We start from the raw sequence: 26,164 nt of genomic DNA on the forward strand, positions 1-26,164 counted from the left end.
TTTCAGCAACTTAAATTTAAACATATTTAATTATAATTTAATTTAAACATATTTAATTATAATTTATATTTGTAAATGTGTCAGTTATGTACTTTCAGTATTTGATTTTTGCATTTGAAAATTTCTTTAGAGATAAATCAAGTTTATGTAACAGTTTTTAAAATTTTAAATTATAGACCACTATCAACCCAATAGCTTCAAAACTTTTGTGGGGGTGGCAGATATTGCGTACAAATGCAAGCATTCTACCATTGGTGCTTATTGTAAAGCATTGCTTATAAAATTTATATGACTAATGTATAACTCTAATGTATACAATGGGTACAGTGCTAATATCATGTATGCATTTAGACTATGTTATATCTTTTTTAAAAAAACCTGTGAAAAAAAGTTGTGAAAACTTGATTAACATTAATTAAATGGAAATAGAATAAAGAATATTTTAGGAAATTCGATAGCAAAACAGGCATTAAAAAATGTAAAACTTTATAAGACAAACTACTTGTTAAAAATATAGGTTATATCAAACCTTCTCAAGAAAGGCATGCAGTCGCATGCCTTATATAATCATCCATGCAATTTTTTTTTTTTTTACAATTTGGTTAGAATTTGCATAAGCTGATCATTTGCATGTTTTAAAAAATGCGCTGAAAAAACAATTTAATTTAAACAGAAAATTAAAAATAAACAAACAATAAATTGAAAAGAGAAACTAACTTAACGAATGATAAAATAAATAAAGGATAAACCAGAGAAAATAAAAGCATAAAACTAATATATTTTCGAATAAATTTAAAAAAGTCTCAATTAATAAAACTTAATTAATTTAAAAGCGTTCCAATTAATAGTTTAAAGCTAATAATTTTTCCATTATCATTGTTGTAGAGCATAGGTTGATTAACTGTGTCATTTATGAGGTGCATTTATATCAGCCTTGGTCAATGATTCTAATCCTACTAAAGGAATTTTTTTATATTTTGTTTGCTTTGTGGACATAAGAAAATATCAAAGTTTCAAATTTTTTAATAATCAAGTTTCGAAGTAATAAAGCTTGGCTTAAATAACTTTGAAATTTGATTTTTTCTAAATTCTTCATAGTAAAAGACTTTTAAGTTAAAATAAAAACATAAATTTTATGCTTTTCTTTTTTTCGGTTTATTTCTTATTCATTTTTTCATTCGTTAAGATTTTTATTTGTTTAATTTAGTTTTTGTATTTTTTTTTTTTTAGTTTTTATTTCTCTTTTCAGTTTATAGTTTGTTTACTTTTGATTTTAGTGTAAGTTTACATTTGTTTTTTCTGTGCATTTTTTTAACTTGATAATTTAAAACATGCAAAGTGCTGTGGTCAAGTTGTCAAAACAAAATATTATGCACATGGTCTGATAAGGCATGCAACCGCACCACTTTACTGAGAAAGCTTGGTTTATATGTATGTGTATATATATATATATATATATATATATATATATAGGGTGTTTCATTAAGATAGACAAAAGTTTAATGCAAATTATACTTTAAAGATGAATAATTTTTTTCTTCTTCTTCCAGATTCAAAAACTACAGCTTTTGGCAATTAAAATAATGGAAAGATTAACAAACGAACAACGCATTAAAGTTGTTGAAGAGTATTACAAAAATGGTTGTTCAACCACAAATGCATTTAGAGCACTTCGCGATTTCTTTGGTCAACATAATCAACCAACCATCAGTGCAATTGGAAAAATTGTGGCAAAATTTAAAGAAACTGGATCAGTGACAGATGTGAAAACACCAACTCGTACTCAATTATGCCGTTCAGATGAGAACATTGCTGCAGTACGTGAGAATGTGGCCGAGAATCCAGGCACCTCAATTCTTCATCGTGCACAAGAATTGAACCTCTCAACAACATTACATCGAATTTTGACAAAAGATTTGTGTATGCACGCTTACAAAATTCAATTAACTCAAGAACTGAAGCCTGATGACCATTTGAAGCGCCGTACATTCGTCAATTGGGTACGAGAGAAAAGGCAAGTTGATCCTGCTTTTTTGCAAAAAATCATCTTTAGCGATGAAGTGATGATTTTCATCTTTCCAGATTCATTAATAAACAAAATTGTCGCATTTGGGCTGATAAATATCCAAAGAAAATTGTTGAAAAGTCACTTCATGCACAAAAGGTCACGGTATGGTGTGCAATGTCTGCTAACGGAATCATTGAGCCATATTTCTTCGAAAATGATGCCGGGAATTCTGTAACTGTGACAGGCGAGCGATACCGTGCCATGATTACCAACTTTTTATGGCTTGCATTGAATGATGTGAACTGTGAAGATCTGTGGTTCCAACAGGATGGAGCCACCTGCCACACAACCAATGCAACAATGGCTTTACTTAATGAGAAGTTCTCTGGTCGCACAATCTCTCAAAACAGTGAAGTGAATTGGCCACCAAGATTGTGCGACTTGACGCCTTTAGATTTCTTCCTTTGGGGATATCTCAAAAGTAAAGTCTATGCCAACAAGCCGACAACAATTCAAGAGCTAAAGAATGAGATGAGGCATATTCATGACATTAACGACCATCTATGCAGAAATGTCATTGAAAATTTTGACCACCGGGTGGATTTGTGTCATAAAAGCCTTGGCGGGCATTTGGCCGATATCATATTTTACAAATAATTGCCACGAATCAGACTACATTATCCAAAAAAGAAATCAATAAATTTTCCTCTATAACACTGTTTTATTTACTATTAAATTTTGTCCATCTTAATGGAACAACCTATATATCAAGCCTTCCTGGGAAGCGCGTGCGGTCGCATGCCATGTTTGTCCACACTTTAAGTAATTTTTTTTTAAACAACTTGACCATGTGTCTATATAGCAAGCGTTTTAAGAACTCACAGCAAAATAAAGCTATAAGAAACTAGAGAATAAAACAGCAATACTCAAAGAAAAGAACCAAAGACTATATACAAAATAGAAAATCTAAATAAAATAAGCTAAAAAAAATTGAATATTAAAAAAAGAAAATTGTTGTCAAAAAAATAATATACCTAAATATTTTACTCTTTTTGCTTTCTTATTTTTAGGGTGTTTGTTATTTTCCATTACCTAAATTTTATTATTTAATATTTTCCATTACCAAATTTTCCATTACCTAAATTGATAGAAGTCGAGGAATTGTATATCAAAAAAAATTTTTTTGATATACAATTTTTTTTGCAACAGTATATTAAGGAAATACTTTATAATTTGCGCTAGAAACTCAGACAATTTTTAAATTTGTTTTTCAAAAGTCTTAGCTAAACTTTACTGCTTTTACCAATGCACATCAAAAATGCATATCAAAACTTTCAATTGTGGTTAAATTGTTTTAAAAGATAATATTTTTTTCAACAATGACTCTAAAAAAAAAGAATACAAAAGTTGTATAAAAAATTTATAAAAAAAAAAATACTTTTTTAATTTTTTTAATTATTATATTTTTTAGTTTACTTAATTTAACTTGATACTTTGTTACATTTTTGTTTCCTTTTTTTAGGATTGCTTTTTTTCTCTTGGTTTTAAGTTTACCTCTTTGCCGCAAATTATTGAAACGCTTTATAAGTTAAAAGATGCGAACTGTTGTGGTCAGTTTGTCTAAATATATATATTAGCAGTATGTGAAAAATAAATTATATTATTAAACAAAAACTCAATATAAATAGCTATAAAAGAAAATTTAAAAACAAATCAGTTGTCAACAGTAGTTTATTTTTTTTTTTTAATGTGGACATTTTTAATTGATTCATTAAAAAAGTTTACTTGTTTACTTTTATTAAAGAAGTTTACTTGTTTACTTCTAATTTAGTATTGGCATAAAAGTGTGCAACAGCTTTACACCAAAGATTCTTCATAAAGATGCACTATTCTGCTCTTTCAAAATACAATGAACAATTATTAGAAACTGCACACTAAATGAATCAATATAAACAAGTAGAAAATATGACAAAACAAATAAAGCAAAACAAATTGCTGAAATATTTTCAAGCATTTTGAGTTTTGTGAAAAAAAAAAAATTATTTCATTGGAAAAACATTTTAACATAAGATCAATTTAGTATATTTTAGTGTGAGTTACTTTGAGGCATGTTAAAAAAAAACTCAAATTTTTGTATGGCTAAATGTTTGTATGGTATCAAATAAAAATACAAAAAACAACTTTTATCAAAGTTTTTAAAATTTATCTATACATAACACTATAATTAATTCACAAATTATATCAGGGAACATAAGTGTTAAAGTGAATTAAAAAGCATTGAATAAGATCAATTTAGTATATTTTAGTGTGAGTTACTTTGAGGCATGTTAAAAAAAAACTCAAATTTTTGTATGGCTAAATGTTTGTATGGTATCAAATAAAAATACAAAAAACAACTTTTATCAAAGTTTTTAAAACAAGTTTTAGGGTCACCAAACCCAAATGAGGGAAAAATGGGCATTTCATAATTTTTTTTCTTAAACAAGAGAAAAATTTATGAATAGATTTTAAATTCTATAAGAAATTTTCCTTTTGTTCAATAGACTGGGAAAATAACTAAAGCTGTCAATAGTTGTACAAGTTTTTAATTGGTGATTTTTATAGAATTAACTATGTGGATGTTGGTGTTACTGAATGCAACCATTAATTTACATCTTGATTAAAATAAAAATTTGCTGATTAATTGCATTTGATGTGATAACTTTTTTAGTCTTGATAAAAGAATTCAGCAGTTTTTAACTATTTAGAACAGAGAGAGAAATGTATTGAACAGTGAGTTGATTTTAAATACTTCCACTGTGAATGCCTTGGTTTGCAATAGAGCAGCTGGTGAACAACTGAAACAAAACTTATTTTTAATTTCTTTACTTGCAGTATTGAGTGATTATCTATTGTACTGCCTGCCAAAATGTAGTCTAGTGTACAACATACTTTAGTTAAGTTCCACTGTGTTTCTACTATAAGCGTGCTCAAAAAAATTACATACATCTATATTTTTTTAGGTACAGTGTGTTGAAATTCTATCCATTCTTTGTATTTTCCTAATTCATATAAATTGCATACCTACAAACCTAATTAGTTACAATTATGGTAGATGTAAACTTTTATAAATAACAAACAGTTAATTTTTTAGATAAAACTAAAAGAAAAAATGTTTAGCTTGATAATGCATCACATAATTAATTATTGCATTACTTATTTAATTAATGTATCATATAGTTAATTAATGCTTCACATAGTTAATTTCTTGAATATATACAACTGTATTTTTTAAATACAATAAATACAAGTATTTTCTAATAGAGAGTATTTAAGGAGAGAAATAAAATTAAAACAACAATTTTAATTTTATTTCTAAAAGCTATGCTTACAAATAATTTTTTTAAGCATAGCTGCTCTATGAAGTGTAACGTATTTTTTATAAGACTTACGACTGTGATATAAGTTTATATTAGCATTGGAAAAAAATTTGAACAAGGTTTTTTGTTGGTAAAAATGAATTGAGTGTTATAGACAAAAAAGGTGGAAAAAAGATGTTGATTTAAATAAAAATAATTGCAACTAATAAAACTAAGCCTTCTTAAGAAAGGAAAGAAAATTTTGATATCTGCTGCATTTAAAATATTCAAGACAATATTATTTTAACTTTGAATGCTATAAATGGAATTGGTTCTTCTGTGGATACTTATTATTTACATACACATGTCTACCATTTAATGAGAAATGATATGCCATTGGACATAACTGGCAAAATTATTAGGCATTATTAATAGTCAAATATTAGCAGTCAAAACAGCAACATGCAACTAAAAAAACTGTTAAAACAGCAAGATGCAACTGGATTGTAAATTGTCTTGTTAGTGCACACATAACATTTTTTACTTTTTTTGTTAAATGGTTACGTAGTTAATATCCCATCAACTTCTGAAAAGATACTTGCTTATGAAAGATTTTTGACTGATCAATGTGTAGCAGACCTATAATATTCTCAAAACAGTTATTTTCATAGCTACGTATCTAAATAATTATATTATTGGCTTAAGACTAAGATATTTTTTGTCTTAACATCTAAAGTTTCAGATGTTTAAAAATCTTTACAAATAGAGGCAGGTATATTATATATATATATATATATATATATATATATATATATATATATATATATATATATATATATATATATATATTTATAAATATATATATATATTTATTTATAAATATATATATACATATTTATTTATATATATATATATATATATATATATATATATATATATATATATATATATATATATATATATATATATATATATATATATATATATATATATATATATATATATATATATATAGAACTCTTATATGTTAAAGTATATATCTTTATCTTAAAGTAAAAGGTATCTATATACCTTTAACTTTAAAAGAAAAGCAAAAAGTAATAATTAATAAAGAAGTAATTTTTAGTACAATAAAAATAAATTATTCATATATAGGCACATTTTTTTAAAATATCTCGAAAAAATGTCTTAATATTTTTGTTATCAGAGATATTTTTAGAGATATAGATTTTTATAGAGTTTTTTACTGAATATTTATTAAAAACATCTGCAAACAATTTGTAGTTAAGGATTGACAAACTTTTTTCATGTCAACAACAACAAGGTCTTCATGTATATATATATATATATATATATATATATATATATATATATATATATATATATATATATATATATATATATATATATATATATATATATATATATATATATATATATATATATATATATATATATATATATACACAACCCGTAAATGTTGTCCGAAAGTTTTTTCCATATTTTGTTGACAAAAAGTAAAAATTAAAATGCAAGACCGGAATTGTTTTTTTTTATTAATTGATAGACTGCCGGCCCCAACCAAACCCTCAGTCGATGTAGCAACACTCCCTTGCGGGTCAGGCTAAAAGATAGTAGATGTAGCAGCACTCCCTTGCGGGTCAGGCTATTTGTCAGTCGATGTAGTAGCACTCCCTTGCGAGTCAGGCTATAAGATAGTCGATGTAGCAGCACTCCCTTGCGAGTCAGGCTATAAGATAGTCGATGTAGCAACACTCCGCGCATGATTTACAGTAAAAAAAAAATAAAGATAAAAACATTTTATTAAAAAAATTAAAAATAAAAACATTTTATAAAAAAAATAAAAATAAAAACATTGTTTATATTGTTAAAAACATTCAGAATGTTTTCAAAACATTCTGGTCAATTAAATTTGCGTTTTTGTGGTTATTTTAAAAAACGATTTATTTGTAATTAAATTAATGGTTTTTACTTTCGTCCAACACGCAAATGTTGGACGAAAGTCAAAAGTAATTAAAAGTGACGTATGTGTTGGCGTAAGAATCACTTTTTTCCTTCCGCTCTTCCCAAAGACAACAAACTATAGATATGGTTGGCGCTATCTAGAACGATAGAATAGCCCCTGATATATATATATATATATATATATATTATATATATATATATATATATATATATATATATATATATATATATATATATATATATATATATATATATATATATATATATGTATATATATATATAGATATATTAACAAAGAAAAAACAACTTTTTCTATAATACTTTAAGTTTCATGCCTATACGGCAATCATCAGCCATTGAATACCTTATATATTGAATACCAATACTTATATATTGAATAATTATATATTGAATACCATTGAATACCAATATCTTCGTTAATATATATGTATATCGCTCTATTTGAAGTATCTTTTTAATATTGAGCACTCTTTTACGACTATGAGTTTTGTTTTATTATTATAATACAAAATAGCCTTAAATATCAATATATATATATATATATATATATATATATATATATATATATATATATATATATATATATATATATATATATATATATATATATATATATATATATATATATATATATCAGGGGCTATTCTATCGTTCTAGATAGCGCCAACCATATTTGGGTGCCCATGTTAAAATTTGAGGACCTTTTTTTTTTTTACATTTTGAACGCCAAATATTTTTTATGCAATATTTTTTTTTATCTAGAATAGGTATATATATATATATATATATATATACATATATATTTACAATACATATTTATAATATCCAGCGATATATGCTCACTATAACAATTTTATAACAATATATGCTCACAATAACAATTTTAATTCAGTTTTTGTTTTGGAGCCCGAAGGTCCGATGCCAGCTTTTAAAAATTGTTCTGAAGCAATTTTAAAGTACATTGTTGTTATTACATTTAAAAATGCGGTAGTGGTGTAGAGGTAGAGCGCTCGCATCATAAGCTAGCGGTTCTTGTACTACCATGTCCTTGGTAGTACCGGGATCAACATATTTCTTTGCGCAGCAGCCTTGTTCCTCAAGGTTCGTGTTTTGGAGTTATAGAGTTGAGCGAGGGTTATAACCACAATTTATATTCATATATTCACCTCCTCAAGGCCATCTCGGCCTTGAGGAGGTGAATTTACAAAAAAAAAAAAAAATCTTTAAACAACCATAAAAATCATTTGAACTATTTCTTTAAGTAACAGGCCATAACACACAAAATTTAGAAAAAAATGTGTAGACAAATATTTCAAAAATCAATATAATAAATAATAGAGTAAAACTGGGTTGAACCGCACATTTATCAATAAAAATTAAATAACTTTTTTTTCTTCTTTTTTTTATTAGATAGGTAAAAAAAAACTACATAAGATAATATAAGTATATGTTAAAAAATAATAATGAAGTTATTGAAAATATTAAATATAAAGAAAAAAAATTGTGTGGTTTTAGGCGACATTCTGATAAAACCGCACACCTGAGAAAACATTAAAATTTTTAAATTTTAACTTTTTTTTAATTGTTTTTTCTTAACACAACTTAAATTTAAGAAACTATATTAAAGTTTTTACATTTTTTGCAACCAAAAAATTTAGTTCCAACTACATATTTCTTTGGTAAACATGTTTCTTTGCACAGCCATTTCCTACACATCGAATTTTTGCATTGCAACATTTCTGTGTATAACTGTACTCTACACTTATTACATTTTGCAACTTTTAATCGTTTGGCTGCTGGTACTTGTTCTTCATTATTGTTTTGCTAAGGTTGCTCAGCATTGTTATGCTCAGGCATTTGAGTACTTGGCATAAAGAGTCTACACTTTGCGTTAAGTTTAGCAACTTTCAAGGCTTCCTTTGTTGCTTTTTCTTCATCTTTTTGTTTGAGAAACTCAATCACATTTTCTTCAATAATACATTTTCCGCCAAGTTTTGACATGTTGCACTGCTTCGATTTCTTAACATGCGATTGATTTCTAGCTTGAAAAAACTGCTTCAACTCTATCTCGATACTCTTATTGCAACGCGCAACACATGCTTGATACCTATCGAAACTTTAAACCGGTGTAGTTGAGAAAGATGGTTATCGGTGTGTAGTTGGAGTAGGTGCTTCGGCAGCTGTTGAAGATGATGAAGCTGTGTCTGAGCAAGGTGGTGTAGGTGCTGCGGAGGTTGCTAAAGTTGATGAAGGTAGATCAAACATTTGTTTGATTGCTAATGACTTATGATTTATGTTGTTTTTATTAAGTGGAAATAAGCCAGTGTACTGGAAACCAGCGATTAAGTGCAAACGTGTAAAACATTTACCACTCTAGTACAGCAGTTTGAGCAATGGTGGAAAATTTTGTTTATCTAAATTCTTACATTTTGAGTCTTTGTAATACTTTGAAAGAATTTCTTTCCATGCTTGTTTGAAATGACAATAGACACCTCTATCCAATGTTGGTAGAATATGTGAAGAATGCTCTGGTAGACAAATCAAGATTATATTGTGTTTTTTGCACAGCAATACCACTTCCAAGGCTATGTGAGTTGTATGCCTAATACTAAAATATGAATACCACCAATTTTCTCAGTTTCCGGTATAAATACTTCTTTTAGTCATTCAATTAACATATTGTGCTCCATCCAACCTGATTTCAAAATTGAATATTTGGTGCCAGCTGGGCCACCTCTTGCCCAGTCAGGATGAAAGTTTCTTTTAGCTTTGTATATCACATATGGTGGTGCAAAATGCCTATCAGCGTTGCAGCAATTGTTAACAGTATAATGAACTTTTTTATTGTAGCCAGTAAGTTTAAATGCACGCCTTGTACCTTTTCGACACACTACTGTTGCTTTGCCTTGATCACCCAAAAAACCTGTTTCATCACAATTCCAAATATGCGACCCAGAAGTTATATCAGTCTGTTGATATTGCTTGGCAATGCATTCGTTAAATGAATAACTATCAATTATTTCTAGCATAAAAGAAGTGGCTCTTTAGATGCTAAGTTATCCGCTTTTCTTGTTGAAATTTCGTTTGACCATCTTTTCATAAAGGCATAAAACCAGTCTTTACCAGGCTTGCCATTTTTGAATAAGTGCAATTGGTTTTCGCGTTTAAGGTAGCCACATACAAATTCTAGGTTTTTTATTTCGGGTTAAACCATAACCCCAGTCACCAAGTAATTGGAACGCATGCACCATCAATCTTTTTGTTTCATTTGAGAGTATCGTTGTTGTACCTGAACCACGGAAGCCTTTGTTGTTGTTACTTTTGCGATCTTTGAGCGTTGACACTGGAACGCCATTTTTGAATGCAGCTTTTCTCAGTGATGTTTTATTTTCTTTCATATCAGTTAATGCGGTTAGTATATCGTCTTCCTTGTATGCTTTTCTTTTTTTAGTTGAAGTGAGTGAGTTAAATTTAATTGAGTGAGTGATGATTATATTGAAATAATAATATTATAATTGCTTTTTAATGAGTTTAAGTTTATTATATTAACAAATAACATTATATTACATTCATAATTAAACCGGAACTAACACTAAGTAAATTAGATAAAGATAGGCGCTTAGTCACTTGCGAAAAACTAAACTAAGTAATTAACTGAGTGTGCGGTTTGAGTGTCAGAAAAAAAAGTTTTTTTTACTTTTTTGATTTTTTATTTTACTTTTGTTCTAGCTGCATAAAAATTATACTATCAGAATTCAAATTAAATTTCCAACATGATAGTGCTAAAATTATTTTTATATCAGTTTCAGTTCAAGCGCTATTTTGTTCGCAACGATAAAAATTTTTGGCTCCCCGTTAAAGTTGTATATAAAAAGAAAAAATGGAGTTGAATCGGCATATAATTTTATCAATTCGAATAGAGGAGATAGTTCTGTATTTGAATCTATTTTTATTTTTTTCATAGCCATATCCGTTTAGCTTTTATTTGAAAATTTAGATCAGTGTGCAGAATAATATGGCGTGCAGTTTGACCCGGTTTTACTCTATTTGTTTTGAAACACAAATGTTTTATTTAAAGTCTCCCTTTGTAAAATGCATTAGAAAATGTAAAAATATAATACAAATTTAAAAAAAAACAATTTATAAATCTTTTCAAATTTTTAAATGAACTTCATTTTATTGTCTTAAATTATAAAATTGCCTAAAAAATGAAATAAGAACAAGTTTTAAATCAGGTAAAAAAAAATAAAGGTTAATAAAATACTATATTTTAGTGCGTCAAAGAAATACAGATGCTAACAAACTTCGACTGGAAGTTTGCCAGCACACTGGACTGGAGAAAATGTTTAAATAACTGATTTATCTTCAGCTTACATGCAAGAAAATTGGTGAGAAACTCTGGGCTTATTTAACTGATTTGTTCTGTGGACAAAGATTTTGTTTAATGCATTTGGGATTTAAAATAAATGTTATGCCAGTCATAATAAAAGCGGCATTAGACAAAGTTCTATCGCAAGACGAAACGATCTGGAAAGAAACGTCATCATATGTCAGGTCAGGTTATCCTGCTACTGGTAACATGTAACTCAGTACAGCCTGTTTCATATCCTGCTGTCTTGTAGGATGTCTTTTTAGGCAAAGAATAGGAGATGCCAACTCTGAATTCAAACGCCATCTGACTTGGGGCTCTCAATTGAATAAAGGCTAGAGATGGTGTCTGGATAAAAATACTCATTTTGGACAGACATTAAACGCATCCAGCTACTGTCTTGTAGAAGGCTTCTTAAGCAAAGACTTAAGAAGTAAACAGATTCTATCTGTTAACCCCTTAAGTCATTGTTTCCAGTTTGTGATGCTGAATGCTGGATCTTGTTGACCAATTGCATGGGTTTTGCTTGTGTCTGTTATTATGACTAGGCAACTCATTATATTATTCTCTAATGAGGGTAAACATAATTATATGTTGTAGAGATATGAGCTTTTTTTGATAGAAAATCTCTTTATTAATGTAATGTAAGTTAATTCTATGGTATCAAAATAAATGTTTATTTTTCTAAATCATTTACTTCTAATGACGTTTTATTATTGTATTAAAAAGTGAATTCACAAATTCTTGTAAAACATTTCAATATGATCCGCAATTAAGTTTCGGAAAAATTTGCCCTTAAAGTTGAAACATTTTTTTACTTAGTTTTTTTGCCTAACATAAGATAAATGGCATTTATGCAAATGGGAATTATATGGTAGTTTGCTATATAATTGTCAGAATCAAAAATGCTCAGCCTATTTTATTCTTCAAACCAAAACTACTAAAATTTAATTAAGGTATTCAATCGGAGAAGTTGATGCAAGTATAACGTAAGAGTGATTCCATGTCAAATAACACGGAAATTTTTAAAAAAGTCACCAAATATCTTAGATTTTTCTGATTTCAATACAGTTCTTTGTACTGTATAGAAATCAAAATCAAATATCATATCTATAAGAAATAGAAATAAGTACTGTAAAGAAATCAGCAAAATCTAAGACATAATATCAATTAGAAGTAGTTAGTGAAATAAGAATTCCTTGAAAAATTTAGCATCTAGCTCCATAAATATTCAGAAATATGACCAATTTACATTATTTTATGCCTATACATCAGTCATTAGTAATAAATGCCATGAATAAAATATAGTATATGCGTAATAATTACTAACACAAAATTATTATAGCAAAACAAAGTTTAAGTATAATAAATTGTAATTATTCTTTTTCTAATTTTTACAATGTATATTTAGATCACCGATGTATTATGTCATTTAAAGTTAAGATGTCATTAAGTCACAGTATTGATTTAATTTTTAACATCTTAATTGCTTAATATGATATTAATTATTTGAATTTGGAATTCTGCTTCTAAATATGTTCCTGTAGGGCATTTTTAGCAGACCATTGTTTAAATCTGTTTCATTATTAGAAAAGTGTTACATTTGACTTTTACAAATGTTAATAAATTTTCTTAGTAAGATTAAATCTATATTTTTCCTTTTTTTTCATTTAATAATTAAAAAAATTTACAAAGTTTAAGAAAATTTAGAAAATTTTATACTTTATAACATAGTTTAGTACTTAGACTTATATTAAACATTTTTTAAAGTTCTTATTAAATAAAATTTGCTAGTTTTACAATTTTAAACATCATCCATAGCATTTATGGATGTTGCAGCCATAAAAAAATGACAAGTTTTTATTAATGCAAAACTATAGTCTGCTTAAAATTTTATTTTACTGTCTTTTATTTTCTAATCATTTTTTGAGTAAGTCACTTAGTCTTAGTGATAATCCAATTGTGGCAAATATAAACACAAAGTTAGGAAACTAATTAACCTCAACTCTGGGATCTAGTTTATCTTCTTCAAAGCCATCTGCATTATCATCACCGTCAGGTTGTTCTCTAACTGCATCGCACATAATATTACCAAAAACAATTTAATTCTTTACAGTAAGAAAAATAAAAACAAAGTAATGTTAATTTTTTTTTTAGATTTCACTTCCATCAATAAACAAAATGTTGCGTAATCTTGAAGACTGGGTATGACGACTAAACAGATATTCGGGTGTCTGTTATTAGCGTCAAATGACGTTGATCGTTTAGTTAATGATTAACTAAATTATAGTGCAGTCAATTAGTGACAAATTTATATGTTTTTTTGCTATTTTGGGTAAAAGCATGAAACTTGGCCTACATTTTGATTATATTGAAATAATCATTTTAAGACTCTGACCCACTTCTAAAATAGCTTCACCTGTCTTCATGGCAACCGGATGCATATTTACATACTCCACAAGGCGATAGCACACATGCGTAAAAATCAAAATGCAAGACCGGAATTTTTTTTTTTTAATAATGATAGACTGCCTGCCCCAACCAAACCCTCAGTCGATGTAGCAGCACTCCCTTGCGGGTCAGGCTATTTGTCAGTCGATGTAGCAGCACTCCCTTTCGAGTCAGGCTCAAATTTAAAAATATGTTTCTTTATAAAAAAAGTACGAAAAATGGAACAAATGACTCGAAAGGGAGTGCTGCTACATCGACTGACAAATAGCCTGACCCGCAAGGGAGTGCTGCTACATCGACTGACAAATAGCCTGACCCGCAAGGGAGTGCTGCTACATCGACTGAGGGTTTGGTTGGGGCAGGCAGTCTATCATTATTAAAAAAAAAAAATTCCGGTCTTGCATTTTGATTTTTACGCATGTGTGCTATCGCCTTGTGGAGTATGTAAATATGCCAACCGGATCCAGTCCATAGCGAAAAAAAAAATCCTTAAAAACGGTCATTTATGCATCAATCGAAAGCTCATTAAAAACGCAGCAAAAAATATAAAAACACAGTATGTTAAAAACAAATCGGTAACGAGAGGCAAGTCTTTTAAAACCTAAAAGTCAGGAAGTAAAATGGTAATTTTTTTGTACGATATCGTATTTTTCAATTATAGTTAAATGTTCTTATGATACAAATAGTTTAACCTTAAAAAAAATTAAAAAAAAAATTTATAAATAATACTAAAATACTTAATTTTAATATTTAATAAATAGTTAAAAACGCAATGTTATAGATCAAAAATTACTAAATTTTAAATAAACTTTAAAAAACCCGTTTTACTTTAATCTTTTGGTAAATTATGAATTAAACGCTCACAATCACCACCACATTTGCAAAGTGCGGAACATAGAAGAAATGCTTTTACACATTTACAAAGACCTAAACTACCTTTCTCTATTTTACAGCCACATTGTATAACTTTACTGCACATTTTGGAAACTTCCGGAATTGTCGTCTAAACAATTACGTGAATATTTTGTCTTCCATAATCCAACCCCACTCACATGGATTAGGCAATGATGGATTTTTACACAATGAATTGTGCCCAGAAAGACGAAGGTGGTAAACAGATCTAGAGATATGCAGTTGCAAAGCGTTGCGTGCGGGTATGGCGTCTGGTAAAGGTCCTTTTTTGAAAAATAAATCTTTTCTGCATTTATTTACACAACTGTAAGAACTTATAGGGTCATATAGTAGAACAATAAATCTTTCAATTAAGTGGAAAATATTGATGATATTTTCCTTTGAGGGACAAATAGAAATTGATTTCAAGGCGTAAGTGAGATCTTCAAATTTTCCCCAAGTTTTTCAGGAAAGTTTTTTCCTTTTTCCAGCAAAAAAAGAAACTTGATCGCAACTTGTCAATGCTTGAAATAGAGTTAAACATTTATGATTTGGACTTCGCTTTGGACTTGGCTTTGATTTTCACCAGTACCAAACTATATCCATAACTCTTTTAAATGTAGCTTATGAAAAAGTCCTAAACCTAAATTTAAAAAACTGCAATCATGTGATTTTTAATAAAAATTATTTTCATGACATGAAATATTTTCTGACTTAAAGATAATCTAAAGTATAAATATTAAATTTTACCAATGACAACAACATCAGTACCTACAGTTCTGATCATGGCTTTTTGAGTCCACTATTTATAGCAGTATCATATATTTGAAGAAATATACGAGTGTCTGCTTCTTCATGTTTGCAATACTCAAGATTGGATTTGTTGATATTTTGGTTTGATATCATTGAGTCCTCGTAGGTCATAACAATCAAGCTATCTGTTTGAAGACAAGATACTTGGACTAAAAAGAACTTAAATAATTTGTTTTTGTTCTGACCTACGCGAAGAAATGACTGCCAATTATTTGGAATCTTTGATCAGGGCAACGCATGACGATGAATACCTTGTCCTTTTTTTACTCCAACTGATTCTTTAAGGTTGTTCTTTGTGTAAATGTCCAAAATAATATCAGCTCTTGCATACAATTGTAACAGTTCCAAAATGAGTTTCTAGAATAACTTGGTTGTGAAATCTGTAAAATTTTCACAATATTTGGGTGATAAAATATTTAAAACTACAGCTCCATTAATAATCATACATTTAACTATGGGTTTATCTTAAAGTGCGCTGTGCAAATCATTGAAACAAGTTAAAATATCTGATTTATTTTGACTGCGAAACAGTCCTTCTTTTAAAAGAGATGGTGGAAAAGTATGGTTTTTATTAGCAAAAAACTTATAAAGGTTGACATTTGGGATCTGGCAGGAAAGATACAGTTGCGAAAACAAATAGCAGTTTTTTTTGAGCATAAATATTTGCGATTGATCTTTTAACTTCCTTTTGTATTGACATAACTAAAAAGTGGTAGCTTATTTCGTTTTAATGAATTAAAGATACACTCCTTACACTCCTTTATTCTCGTTTGGAAAAAATGGTTGAGTGTTTTTTCTCCGAAATTCTCAATTGAATTAACAGTATTTACCACTTCTTTGTCTTTGGTATCATGGGTATCAAACACCAGAAGATATAGGCTTTCTTCTTTAAATGGATTACCCATGTTTGAAATTACATCAACTAAATTCGTAACTTGGACCCAAATCAATTTTGATGACTTTTATTTTGCTCATGATGTTTAAAACTTGTTTCCACAAAATCATCTTCATCGTTTTCTGCGTATAGTAAATTTGATTTAAATTCATTTACGCATTGGCGGAGTAGTTCTTGGGAATCTTCCGTCATTCCAATTGCACCTTAATAAAGTTTGAAATTTTTCTTTTTAATGCATGGGTGTTTTACTTATAAATAAGAAAAAATTATTACCAAAACAAATTCAACCAATTTGAAACTTTCAGATAAGCTTCTTAAATGGACATTTTATTGTTATTGTAATAAAAAAAAAACCTCCTTCTTCTTTGACGCATTCATTATTTTGCTCATGTTCAAGTCTAACCCAATTGAAAAAAAAATTTTTTTGTTTTGTTTACAATAAACATGCCGTTCTAAAATAGTCTTGCAATATCTGGATTCGTTTCTCTCAGTTGAATCATATCTGCTAAACGTACGGATAACTAGCGCGAATAATGTGTATGGTCCAGTAAAAAAAGCAACAAGGCAGCAGTTGCTAAATGCAATGCCTATATAAATCAAAATTTCCAGCCTTTTTTTGGTCACACAAAAACTAATATAATCAGCTCAAATCTGAGTGTTATTGACCATTATCTAAAATGGGGGTCAACTTGTTCACAATCTTTTCTCCGATAATCAAAACGTTTTTAACATCTTTCATTTCGAATCACGTAGTCTTGATAAGCTTGTTTCATCAAAATATGAAAAGTAGCAGCAGTTATCTATTACGGAATTTATTTTTACTCAAAATTTTCTAAACAATGATGTTTAGTAATTGTTTGTATATCACAAAATAAAACTCATCCTTCCTAAATATGACCACTTTTTTGATACATGTAATGCATTAAGGCTTGAATCAGCTTTCCCTGCTGATGAAATCTCTGGTTCAACTAAAGCAGAACACCACCCGGAAAATATAATAAACTTTACAAAACTTATTTTTGTAAACAAGGTAACTAAAGGCAAAAAATTTTCTTCTAATATTTTTATGTTTTATATAAACTTTATTTTTTAAATTTGGAAAAAAGTGGAGTGGCTGCTTTTATGTCGCCAAATTTTAAAGGTATACTGAAAAGTACTTATATATTTTATATATAAGTACCGGCGCAAGTAGAAGATGCGTGGTGGAGGGAGAGGGTGCCATTAAAACTTTTGCTTAATAAAAAAAAAAAAAAAAAAAAATGTCCTCGATCAGCGGAAACCTTGTAATACAAATCCTGAGAAGGTAGGGATAATATAATTTACTTTAATTGGAATAAAATCAATAGGGTGTTGTAGCGTGGTAAGTGGATGCAGACAATCTTTTTCTTATTTCTTTCTGCACAAATTCCAAAATATATTGTGTAGAATTAGTTTTATTGTCCCAATTTACGTCATGCATTAAATTTGTAAGTTTAAGTTTTTGATTGGATATATTATTTAAAAGATATTCCGAAAAAATGTAAAAAAGGATTTATAGATATAAAATTTCTTTTTGATGCAATAATAAAAATATAGAATATAAAATAATTTAGAAACTGATTCTGACGGTAACGACTGAATCATCAATATTTTTTGAAATTTGAAGTTTTTATACAAGTTTTAACAATTTTTATTCAACGACATTAACCAACCGCATTAAAAAATGCAATTTTTTTGCTACCAGAATATGACTGTTGAAATATAACTCTGATATGACGGTAGTACAACGGTTGCATAATTCCAATAAATTTATTACAAACCAATATAAACATAAGGTGGTAAAACGCTAAAAAATCTACTTCGATTTATTTTTAATTTTATTTAACATTTTGTAAAAATGATAAAAAATGATTTCTTAAGAAATATATTTTTATACTTTTTTTTTTTGCTTCTGCAAACTTTTTTATTTGTTTTTATTATTGAATTTTTCTATTTGAAATTGCGGAATAATGTGTTGGTATGTAGCAATTATAATTATGACTACTTGCAATTTTTAATGTATTTTTTTAAACCTTCGTTGATATTAATATAATAGTTGTAAATAAAGTTTATATTTTTAAATTAAAGTTTATTTTAAATTAATACTTATTCAAATCATGTCAGTTATAATTTAGATTTTTTTAGACAAATTTTTTTTTTTTGGTAATTGAGTTTTTACAGCAGAGAGAATACTTAACGCCAATTAAAACGTTACGCAACAATACAACAAAGTCTAACGCGGAAAAAACTTGTTGACGGCATCTGTAAATATTAAAACAATGTTTGGATATTATTACCGTAGGATAAAAATTTCGACCTATTATATTAATTATGTAAGGTAAGTTTCCTTATTACTTATTTAATTCATTTTCAATTTAAAGTTTTTCTAGTTTAATGTCAATTTTATTCTGTTATTTAAAATTTTTTTAGTTTAAAATGGTTTAATTTACAGTAAGTTATTTACAATATTTACAATTTATAACAACTTTAATTTACAAAACCTAAACTTCAAAGTTATAACTTTGATTATAAAGTTATTATATTTTGAAATGTATAAAATGGAACTTAAGCCATATACGGTTTAAAAATATTGCTAACATAATTTTGAGAAAAACATAAATACAAAAAAGATTTCATTTTATTTCATTTTAGCTACATATGTCTCAAAGAGCTACATACATCCCAATGGAACGGATAAACATTTTTCTCTTGAGTCTTGAGTAAAAAAAAGTTGTGTAAAGGAAAGTTTTTGTTAATAAAAAAGACCAGATATTATTTCTTAAACACTCTAACATTTGCATAAAAATAAGAGATGACTTTTATTTATAAAACAATTAGTAACAACTTCTTCAGTTTTTGTTTCTTTTAATTTAGTTAAGCTTGACCTTTTTGGTTTGAATTATAATAAAAAAACTTCTACACAAAAGAAACTATTCACATGGAAGGATAATATAACCCAATTAATCTTCTCCCTGAATAAACGTTAGTTACAATCAGTGATACATTGCTAGTTGCCATAATAACTTGTTGATAATTATGTTTTACCTTTTTATACCATTTCTGTTTTGTTTTTTTAGTTTATGAAAATTTGTATTTAGCTTAACTGTAAAGTATTACATATATGGATGCTTTTCATTAAAAATGGCGGCAAGTGAAAGTGTCAATATTATTGACAGTTAATGGTAGTGAAAATGGTTTGTAAAGCTCTTTTACTTTTATTTGTATCGTTCACGTGTGGAATCGATTTCAATTTTAAAATTCCTCTTGAAACACCTCGATTAATAGGTAACTACATAACTACTTTATTACGCTGTGTGGTTTTTAAGTTATATTTTAAAATAAAATTGCAATTTATTCCTCTAAAGAAAACTTCTTATATTATACAAGTTTACGTTTATATGTAGCCAAACATGTAACACGTGCTTTTTTTGGTTTTAAAAACTGCTAAAAGTGTGTATTGGTAAAACATTTTTTATATGACAAAATTTTTCTCGTATATAAATAGATTTAAAAAAGTTAATTTTGTTCACGATTTTAATCAAAGAGGTAGTAGTGAACTACGAGGTAGTAGTTCTATTTTGATTGTTTTTTTAAAATGTTTGCAAAGATAGACAACACAGCACTTTAAAACTCACGGAAAAAAAAGTGAAAAATAAAAATGAGGTTTATGAAACCGCGTGGCTGCACCGATAATCAATTTGTTATAACTTTGTACATTCGTAGAAAATTATAATTTTTTAACCCCTTTATTTACTATAAAATGCGATTAATATAATTGTGTTTGCTAATAAAGGTTTATTGCAGGTTTACAGAGTTTGCGAGGTAAAAAATTTTTTACTGCGCAAAACTCTTGAAACAATTGTTTTTAAAACGCTGTGTGGTTTAGTAAAACACCATATGATTTCTGTAAGTGGTATAAAATAATTGTTTTTTCCGCTAATTTACAAAAACTTTTCACGCGGTTTTAAACTACAAAAATATAAGAACAAAATTAGAACAAACTCGGAAATCTGCCTCACACTTTGCTAATGACTAAAAAGTGCGGAAACGGATACGCAAAAAAAAGCTTTGTTTCCGGATTTTATAGGAAAAATAAATAAATACATTTTAGCTTTAAAAATAAACCTTTGAACATAATAATCATAAGCGTATTATTGCTGTTATAATTATTGTTATTATTATTAATGGTTATTATTACACGGCCGTCGACAAGTTATAAAAGGTGGAGGGGACAGTTTTAGTAACGCAGCATAAAATGTTTAAAATTTTGGTACTCTAGATGCGATATTATTAAACTATTGTAATTCAAGGTGCTATATATGTCCATATTTTTTACATTAAAATGAAACCAATTGTTTCATTTTAACGTAAAAAATGTATGTTTTTAAAAATATTTAAAAAGGTAATAAATTTCAGCTGTTTAAAATCTTCTTTAACAAACTGTGGAAGCTTTTGTCATGTTTGGACATAAAATCGTTTCCAATTTTACATAAATCTGTATGTCAGTAAATTTTTTATGAATTTTTTAAATTGCCAAGTTGTTAAGTCATTTGTTTTTTATTGTACCACTTAACAGAGGTGATTTTACGGTGGTAGGGGTGGTGGTGGGATGTAACACCCTCCCACTTTTTATCCTTGATTACTGTAATAATGGAATCAGAAATCTCAAAATATATTTCAAATGCAATGTTCCTTTGGGCATGATGTGCTTTAGCTTTGATAACCAATCTACGTTAAAATGTCCAAAGTATTGTAGTTAAGCATTTTTATTTTTCTTGAAATAGAAGGTGATTTAACGAAATGGTATTTTTAAGCTTTAAATTTTATTGTTCCATAAAAAGATTTGGCATGACTTTCTGATCTCATTCGTTCAAGCGTATTGAAGGTCAGTTGAGCTACTACTTAGCTTTCAATTGTTGATATATTTTCTGTTTGGATTATTTTTGATGGGTTAACTGTAATTGAAAAATTGTGAATCTAAGATTGGCTCACAAAGTACACAAAAGTAACCCATTGTTCATTCTAACATTGATGAAAATGTTCCAAGTAAAAAATACAAACAAAAAACTTAAAAACATACACAATTTTCAAGTTATTTAAAATATTAATTTAAAACAACGACTTTTCAAAACTCCAATTTTTTTTGGTTTTAACGCATGCGTTTTTTGAAAAACTTTTAGCACATATCTTGCGTCAGCAAAAGAGTAGAATTTGCATTTAACGCATGCGCTTTGGAACGATGTTAATAAAATTCAACATTAACTTGTGTTACTTGAAAGCAACACAAGACCAAGTGTTGGTTTTCGACACTTGATCTTGTGTTGGTAGTGTGCAACTTATTTACTGTAAAAAAAGTTTTTTTACAGTAAATAAGTTGCATACTAATAGCTTCAAACCAAAGCCTTAATTATAGAAGGCCTTGACACGGAGTGCGAACTTTTTTTGACTACCCAAATTTTGTTTTCAAAAGTTGTAAAATATTGGTTGCTGTTTTCAAAGAAATTTAAATTAATTAATTTATGATCCCATTAAAGAAACGCCTGTTCGAGACTTTGTTTAAGTTTTGTTGTTAATTTACCGACTTTTAGTACGATTAAGGTTAGCACCAAATAATAAATTTTTGTCAAAAAAACAGCGCGTTTCGCTATGTTGTAAGTTACTTAAAGGCCGTTTTCCACACAGCGAAATATTCGCGCGAAGCGAATTTTTTCGTCGATAAGCATGCGCACATTAAACATTTTTGACAATTTTGCTGATCAAGCATTTCGCTGCAGCGAAAAAAAAAAGTCGAAATCATTTCGACTTTTTGCGAATCGCCATCGGCGAAAACCAATCAAATTTTGAATATTATATCACGTGATGTCAACAGTGAAAAAAAACGAATGCACGTTGTTTTTTAAAAATGGCAACTGAACAAAATGCTCAACTTGGCGTTCTCATCGACTTGCTTAGAATTCACCCTGAATTATTGTCAACATTTGTAAATTCATCAAATAAAGATGAATTTAAGGGCTTTGCAATGGCATCGCAAATGGTGGACGCTTTTTTCAAACGGTTGAAAATAACTTTTGAAAGGAAAAAAGTAAAAGGGAAAAGAAAACATTTATAAATTAAACAAAAATAAAATCAACAAAAAAGAAGAATAAATAAACGTTTTAAAAGAAAAAAAGAAAAAGAAATATCTGTAAGAAAATAAGTAAAAAAGTAATGAAAATAGAAGTTTAAAAAAAATGAATTAAATGAAAAAAAACGTTAATGAATGAAATATATAAAAAGAGTGGCAAAGAAAGAAAAAAAAACTATTTAAACATCGGAACGATCGGCAAATCAAGATTTTTTTTATTTTTTCATTTATTTCTTTAGTTTTCTTTCATTTATTTCTTAGGATTATTTATTTTATTATTTATTTATTTTTCTTCAGTTTTTTAGCGTATATAGTTTTACTTATTATTTTTTGTTAGTCATTTATTTATTTTCAATTATTATTTATTTTTAATGATATATAAATTTTTTTATACAGTTACATATTATTTGTTTTTATTTTCATTTTAGCCATTTATTACATATGTTTTATTCTACCGTGTATTATTATTTTTTTTAATCCTTTTTTTTTGTTTTTTTTTTGCCAAAGGTAATTTTTTGTTTTGTTTTTAATGTTTGATGTAACTTTTGTTTTGTTTTGATTTTCTCAGTGTTTTTCTGTTTAAATTGTATTTATTTATGGTAAATTTATTTATAGGTCATAATATTTGCAATATATTTTGATTATTATATTATAACAACTATGATTATATTAATATATTAATAAATATTAAATAAATACTAAATCTTTATAATTTTTTTAGCAGTAGTAGTTTTTATGTCCTCGTTAGTTGTTACGTTTTGTCAGTTTATTAGTGTTTGTAACTGTAACTTTGTAAGTAAAAACGATTGCTGTATGAAAAGTAATACCGATTTATTTAAATTATTATAATTACTTTATTATTATTATTATTACTATTATTATTATTGTTATTATTGTTATTACTATTATTATTATTATTATTATTATTATTATTATTATTATTATTATTATTATTATTATTATTATTATTATTATTATTATTATTATTACAAAGATTAATTGTATATAAGTAAACTATTTTTTTAAGGTATTTACTTGAGATTAGTATTTCAATACTATTTGTAAATAGCCGTGAAAATTTATTTTCAGAATACATATGATTGATTGATTGATTGATTGATTGATTTAATAATTCTTTCAATTCCGAAAGTTTTATTTCACAAGAAGAGGTTTCTCCATGTAGAGTTGAACCAAATGTTGCTTCTTGCAGTTTTTCAATAGAACTGTTCCTATCAGAGGTTATTAGCGTTTATTTTCTTTAAAATTCCTTTAAAATATTAAATTAAATTCTTATATATAAAAAAACTAACTTTAATTAAATGATAAATTTTTAAATTTAATAATTTTGTTTTCAGAAGCATACAGCGTAAATTTATTGCTACCATTTTTATTGTTGATATACACAAAATGTAGCGCGAAAAAAATTATAAGTGGAAATTAAAATAGCGTTTCGTCATGGCGAAAAAATTCGCTTCGCGCGATTTTTTTCGTCGTGTGGAAAACGGCCTTAATTAGGCTCGCTATACAAATACTAAGAGTTGTGTGAGTTTGGGGGGCGTCTTATTGCAATCGCTAAAAAAATAATTTTATTTCAATAAGACGCCATATCATAATTTTACTTGTCTTAATGTGAACAAAGTTCAAAACTAAGTAAACTTTCTATCAGATAGTTTATATTTTTTAATTATTTTTCTAATAATTATTACGAGTCGATTAATTTTTGTCTTCAGTAAATACTAAAAATTAAAAAATTATAAAGTTAAACACATTTTGTTTGATTTGAGTTAGTAAAATACAAAATTACCGAATGCTAAGTAATGGTCCAAACCTGATGACTACAGTTCCAAACTTTCCGGCTAATTTTTGAATAAAATTTTCGTAGAGGGGCTATACCTACACTACCATCCCTTAGTGACATCCCTGCAAATAGTGTCTTCCTTTCAAGCATTTCTCTCAAGAAGCAATTAGTAGATATTTGCGTTTTTTAATTTAAAACTGAAGGCCAAATACAAAAGTGGGCTTATTACCGACAAAAGAATACAGTCTTGTAGATTTTTTCTACCATTTTGGCTTGACATATTACAATAATAATAAAAAAAATAACAAATGATTGTTATGCCCAATGTCTAAGAACATCTCTTATTCCAGACATAGGCAATCGGAAAGAGAAAATTAAGAAAAGAGAAAGAGATAGACCCTTTGTACAAGCATTTTTATACACTTAATCCAATAAAAAATTATATATTATTTTATATTACAAGAGTTTCAAAATAATTTAAACCTGAACAAAATGGTTTTGGTACAACAAAACCATTTTTGAATATATACATTAGACTACGTTAAAAAAAAAAAAGAAAAGACATTATACTCTCCAATCTAAGTCATTTGACCCAAGAAGACTAAATTTAATATTTTAGAACTGAAAAATAACTCTAAGATTACGTTGATGCTGCTTTTTGTGAAAAACGAGAAATTTTATGAATTTCATCTTAAAAAAAATTTCTTTGTACTTTTTTGGAAGAAAATTTTCAAAGTATTTACTATTAATTGAAATCTTTTTATTTTGATATATCAAATACTATTCCTAGTCATTTTTTATTGAACGTGTCGCACAATTATTGCCCAATTCTATTTTACTGTCTAATTTACTGCTTATCACAAAGCTTTATACTGTATGTTTTTTTTTCATTAATTTTAATTTATGTAACTAAAAAATAAATTTAAAATGAATTAATTAAGATGAATGTTGCACATTGATACTTGACTAGTGAAGCAAGTTTGTGAGCAGTAGAACAGCTTTTTTATGAATGATAGACTGGCATTAAGTGTATCCACTCCAGATGCTCCGGATTCCAAAGATATTTTGTTTAGTGTTCACATAATTGAAAATTTAAAGAGAGAAGATCAGGCAGGAGAAATTTTTTCAAGTTTAGGAGAGATTTTGTAGATCATGTTTTGGAGATAATTCAAATATAAACTGTTGCAAAACTGGTAAATACCACGTAGCAATAGCAACTCTTACCAATATCATTGACTCCATCCAGAGGCAAATTTACGAAGAAGGAGGGGGGAGGGTTTTTGATGAAGATAGTCGGATATTTGACACATTTCAGCCTTAGTCTTCAGTCTTATTTGTAGATTTGCCTTTGACTCCACCTTACTTTGGCTCTCTATAGGCAATATACATATATATGAAGTCCACATTTCACTTTTTTTAGAAGTTTTGTTCTGCGTACTAAAATTTAAAAAA

At 27.5% G+C, this 26,164-nt stretch overlaps 1 protein-coding gene across 2 annotated transcripts in view; it reads right to left on the reverse strand.

The window, feature by feature from the left end:
• LOC105847882 (SH3 domain-binding protein 5 homolog) overlaps positions 1-13,925 on the reverse strand; it is a 46,947-nt gene extending 33,022 nt beyond the window's left edge. The window contains exon 1 of one of the 2 annotated variants that reach the window (XM_065809087.1): positions 13,723-13,925. In XM_065809087.1, coding sequence (XP_065665159.1) covers positions 13,723-13,806 — 84 coding nt within the window. In that variant the 5' untranslated portion in view covers positions 13,807-13,925. Of the gene's footprint in view, positions 1-3,828; positions 3,901-13,722 lie in introns of those variants that run through there. The other variant, XM_065809088.1, reaches the window with a different exon arrangement.
• Between the last annotated feature and the right edge of the window lie 12,239 nt (positions 13,926-26,164).

The sequence above is a fragment of the Hydra vulgaris genome, chromosome 11 (assembly GCF_038396675.1).
Source record: "Hydra vulgaris chromosome 11, alternate assembly HydraT2T_AEP".
NCBI classification, from domain to species: domain Eukaryota; kingdom Metazoa; phylum Cnidaria; class Hydrozoa; order Anthoathecata; family Hydridae; genus Hydra; species Hydra vulgaris.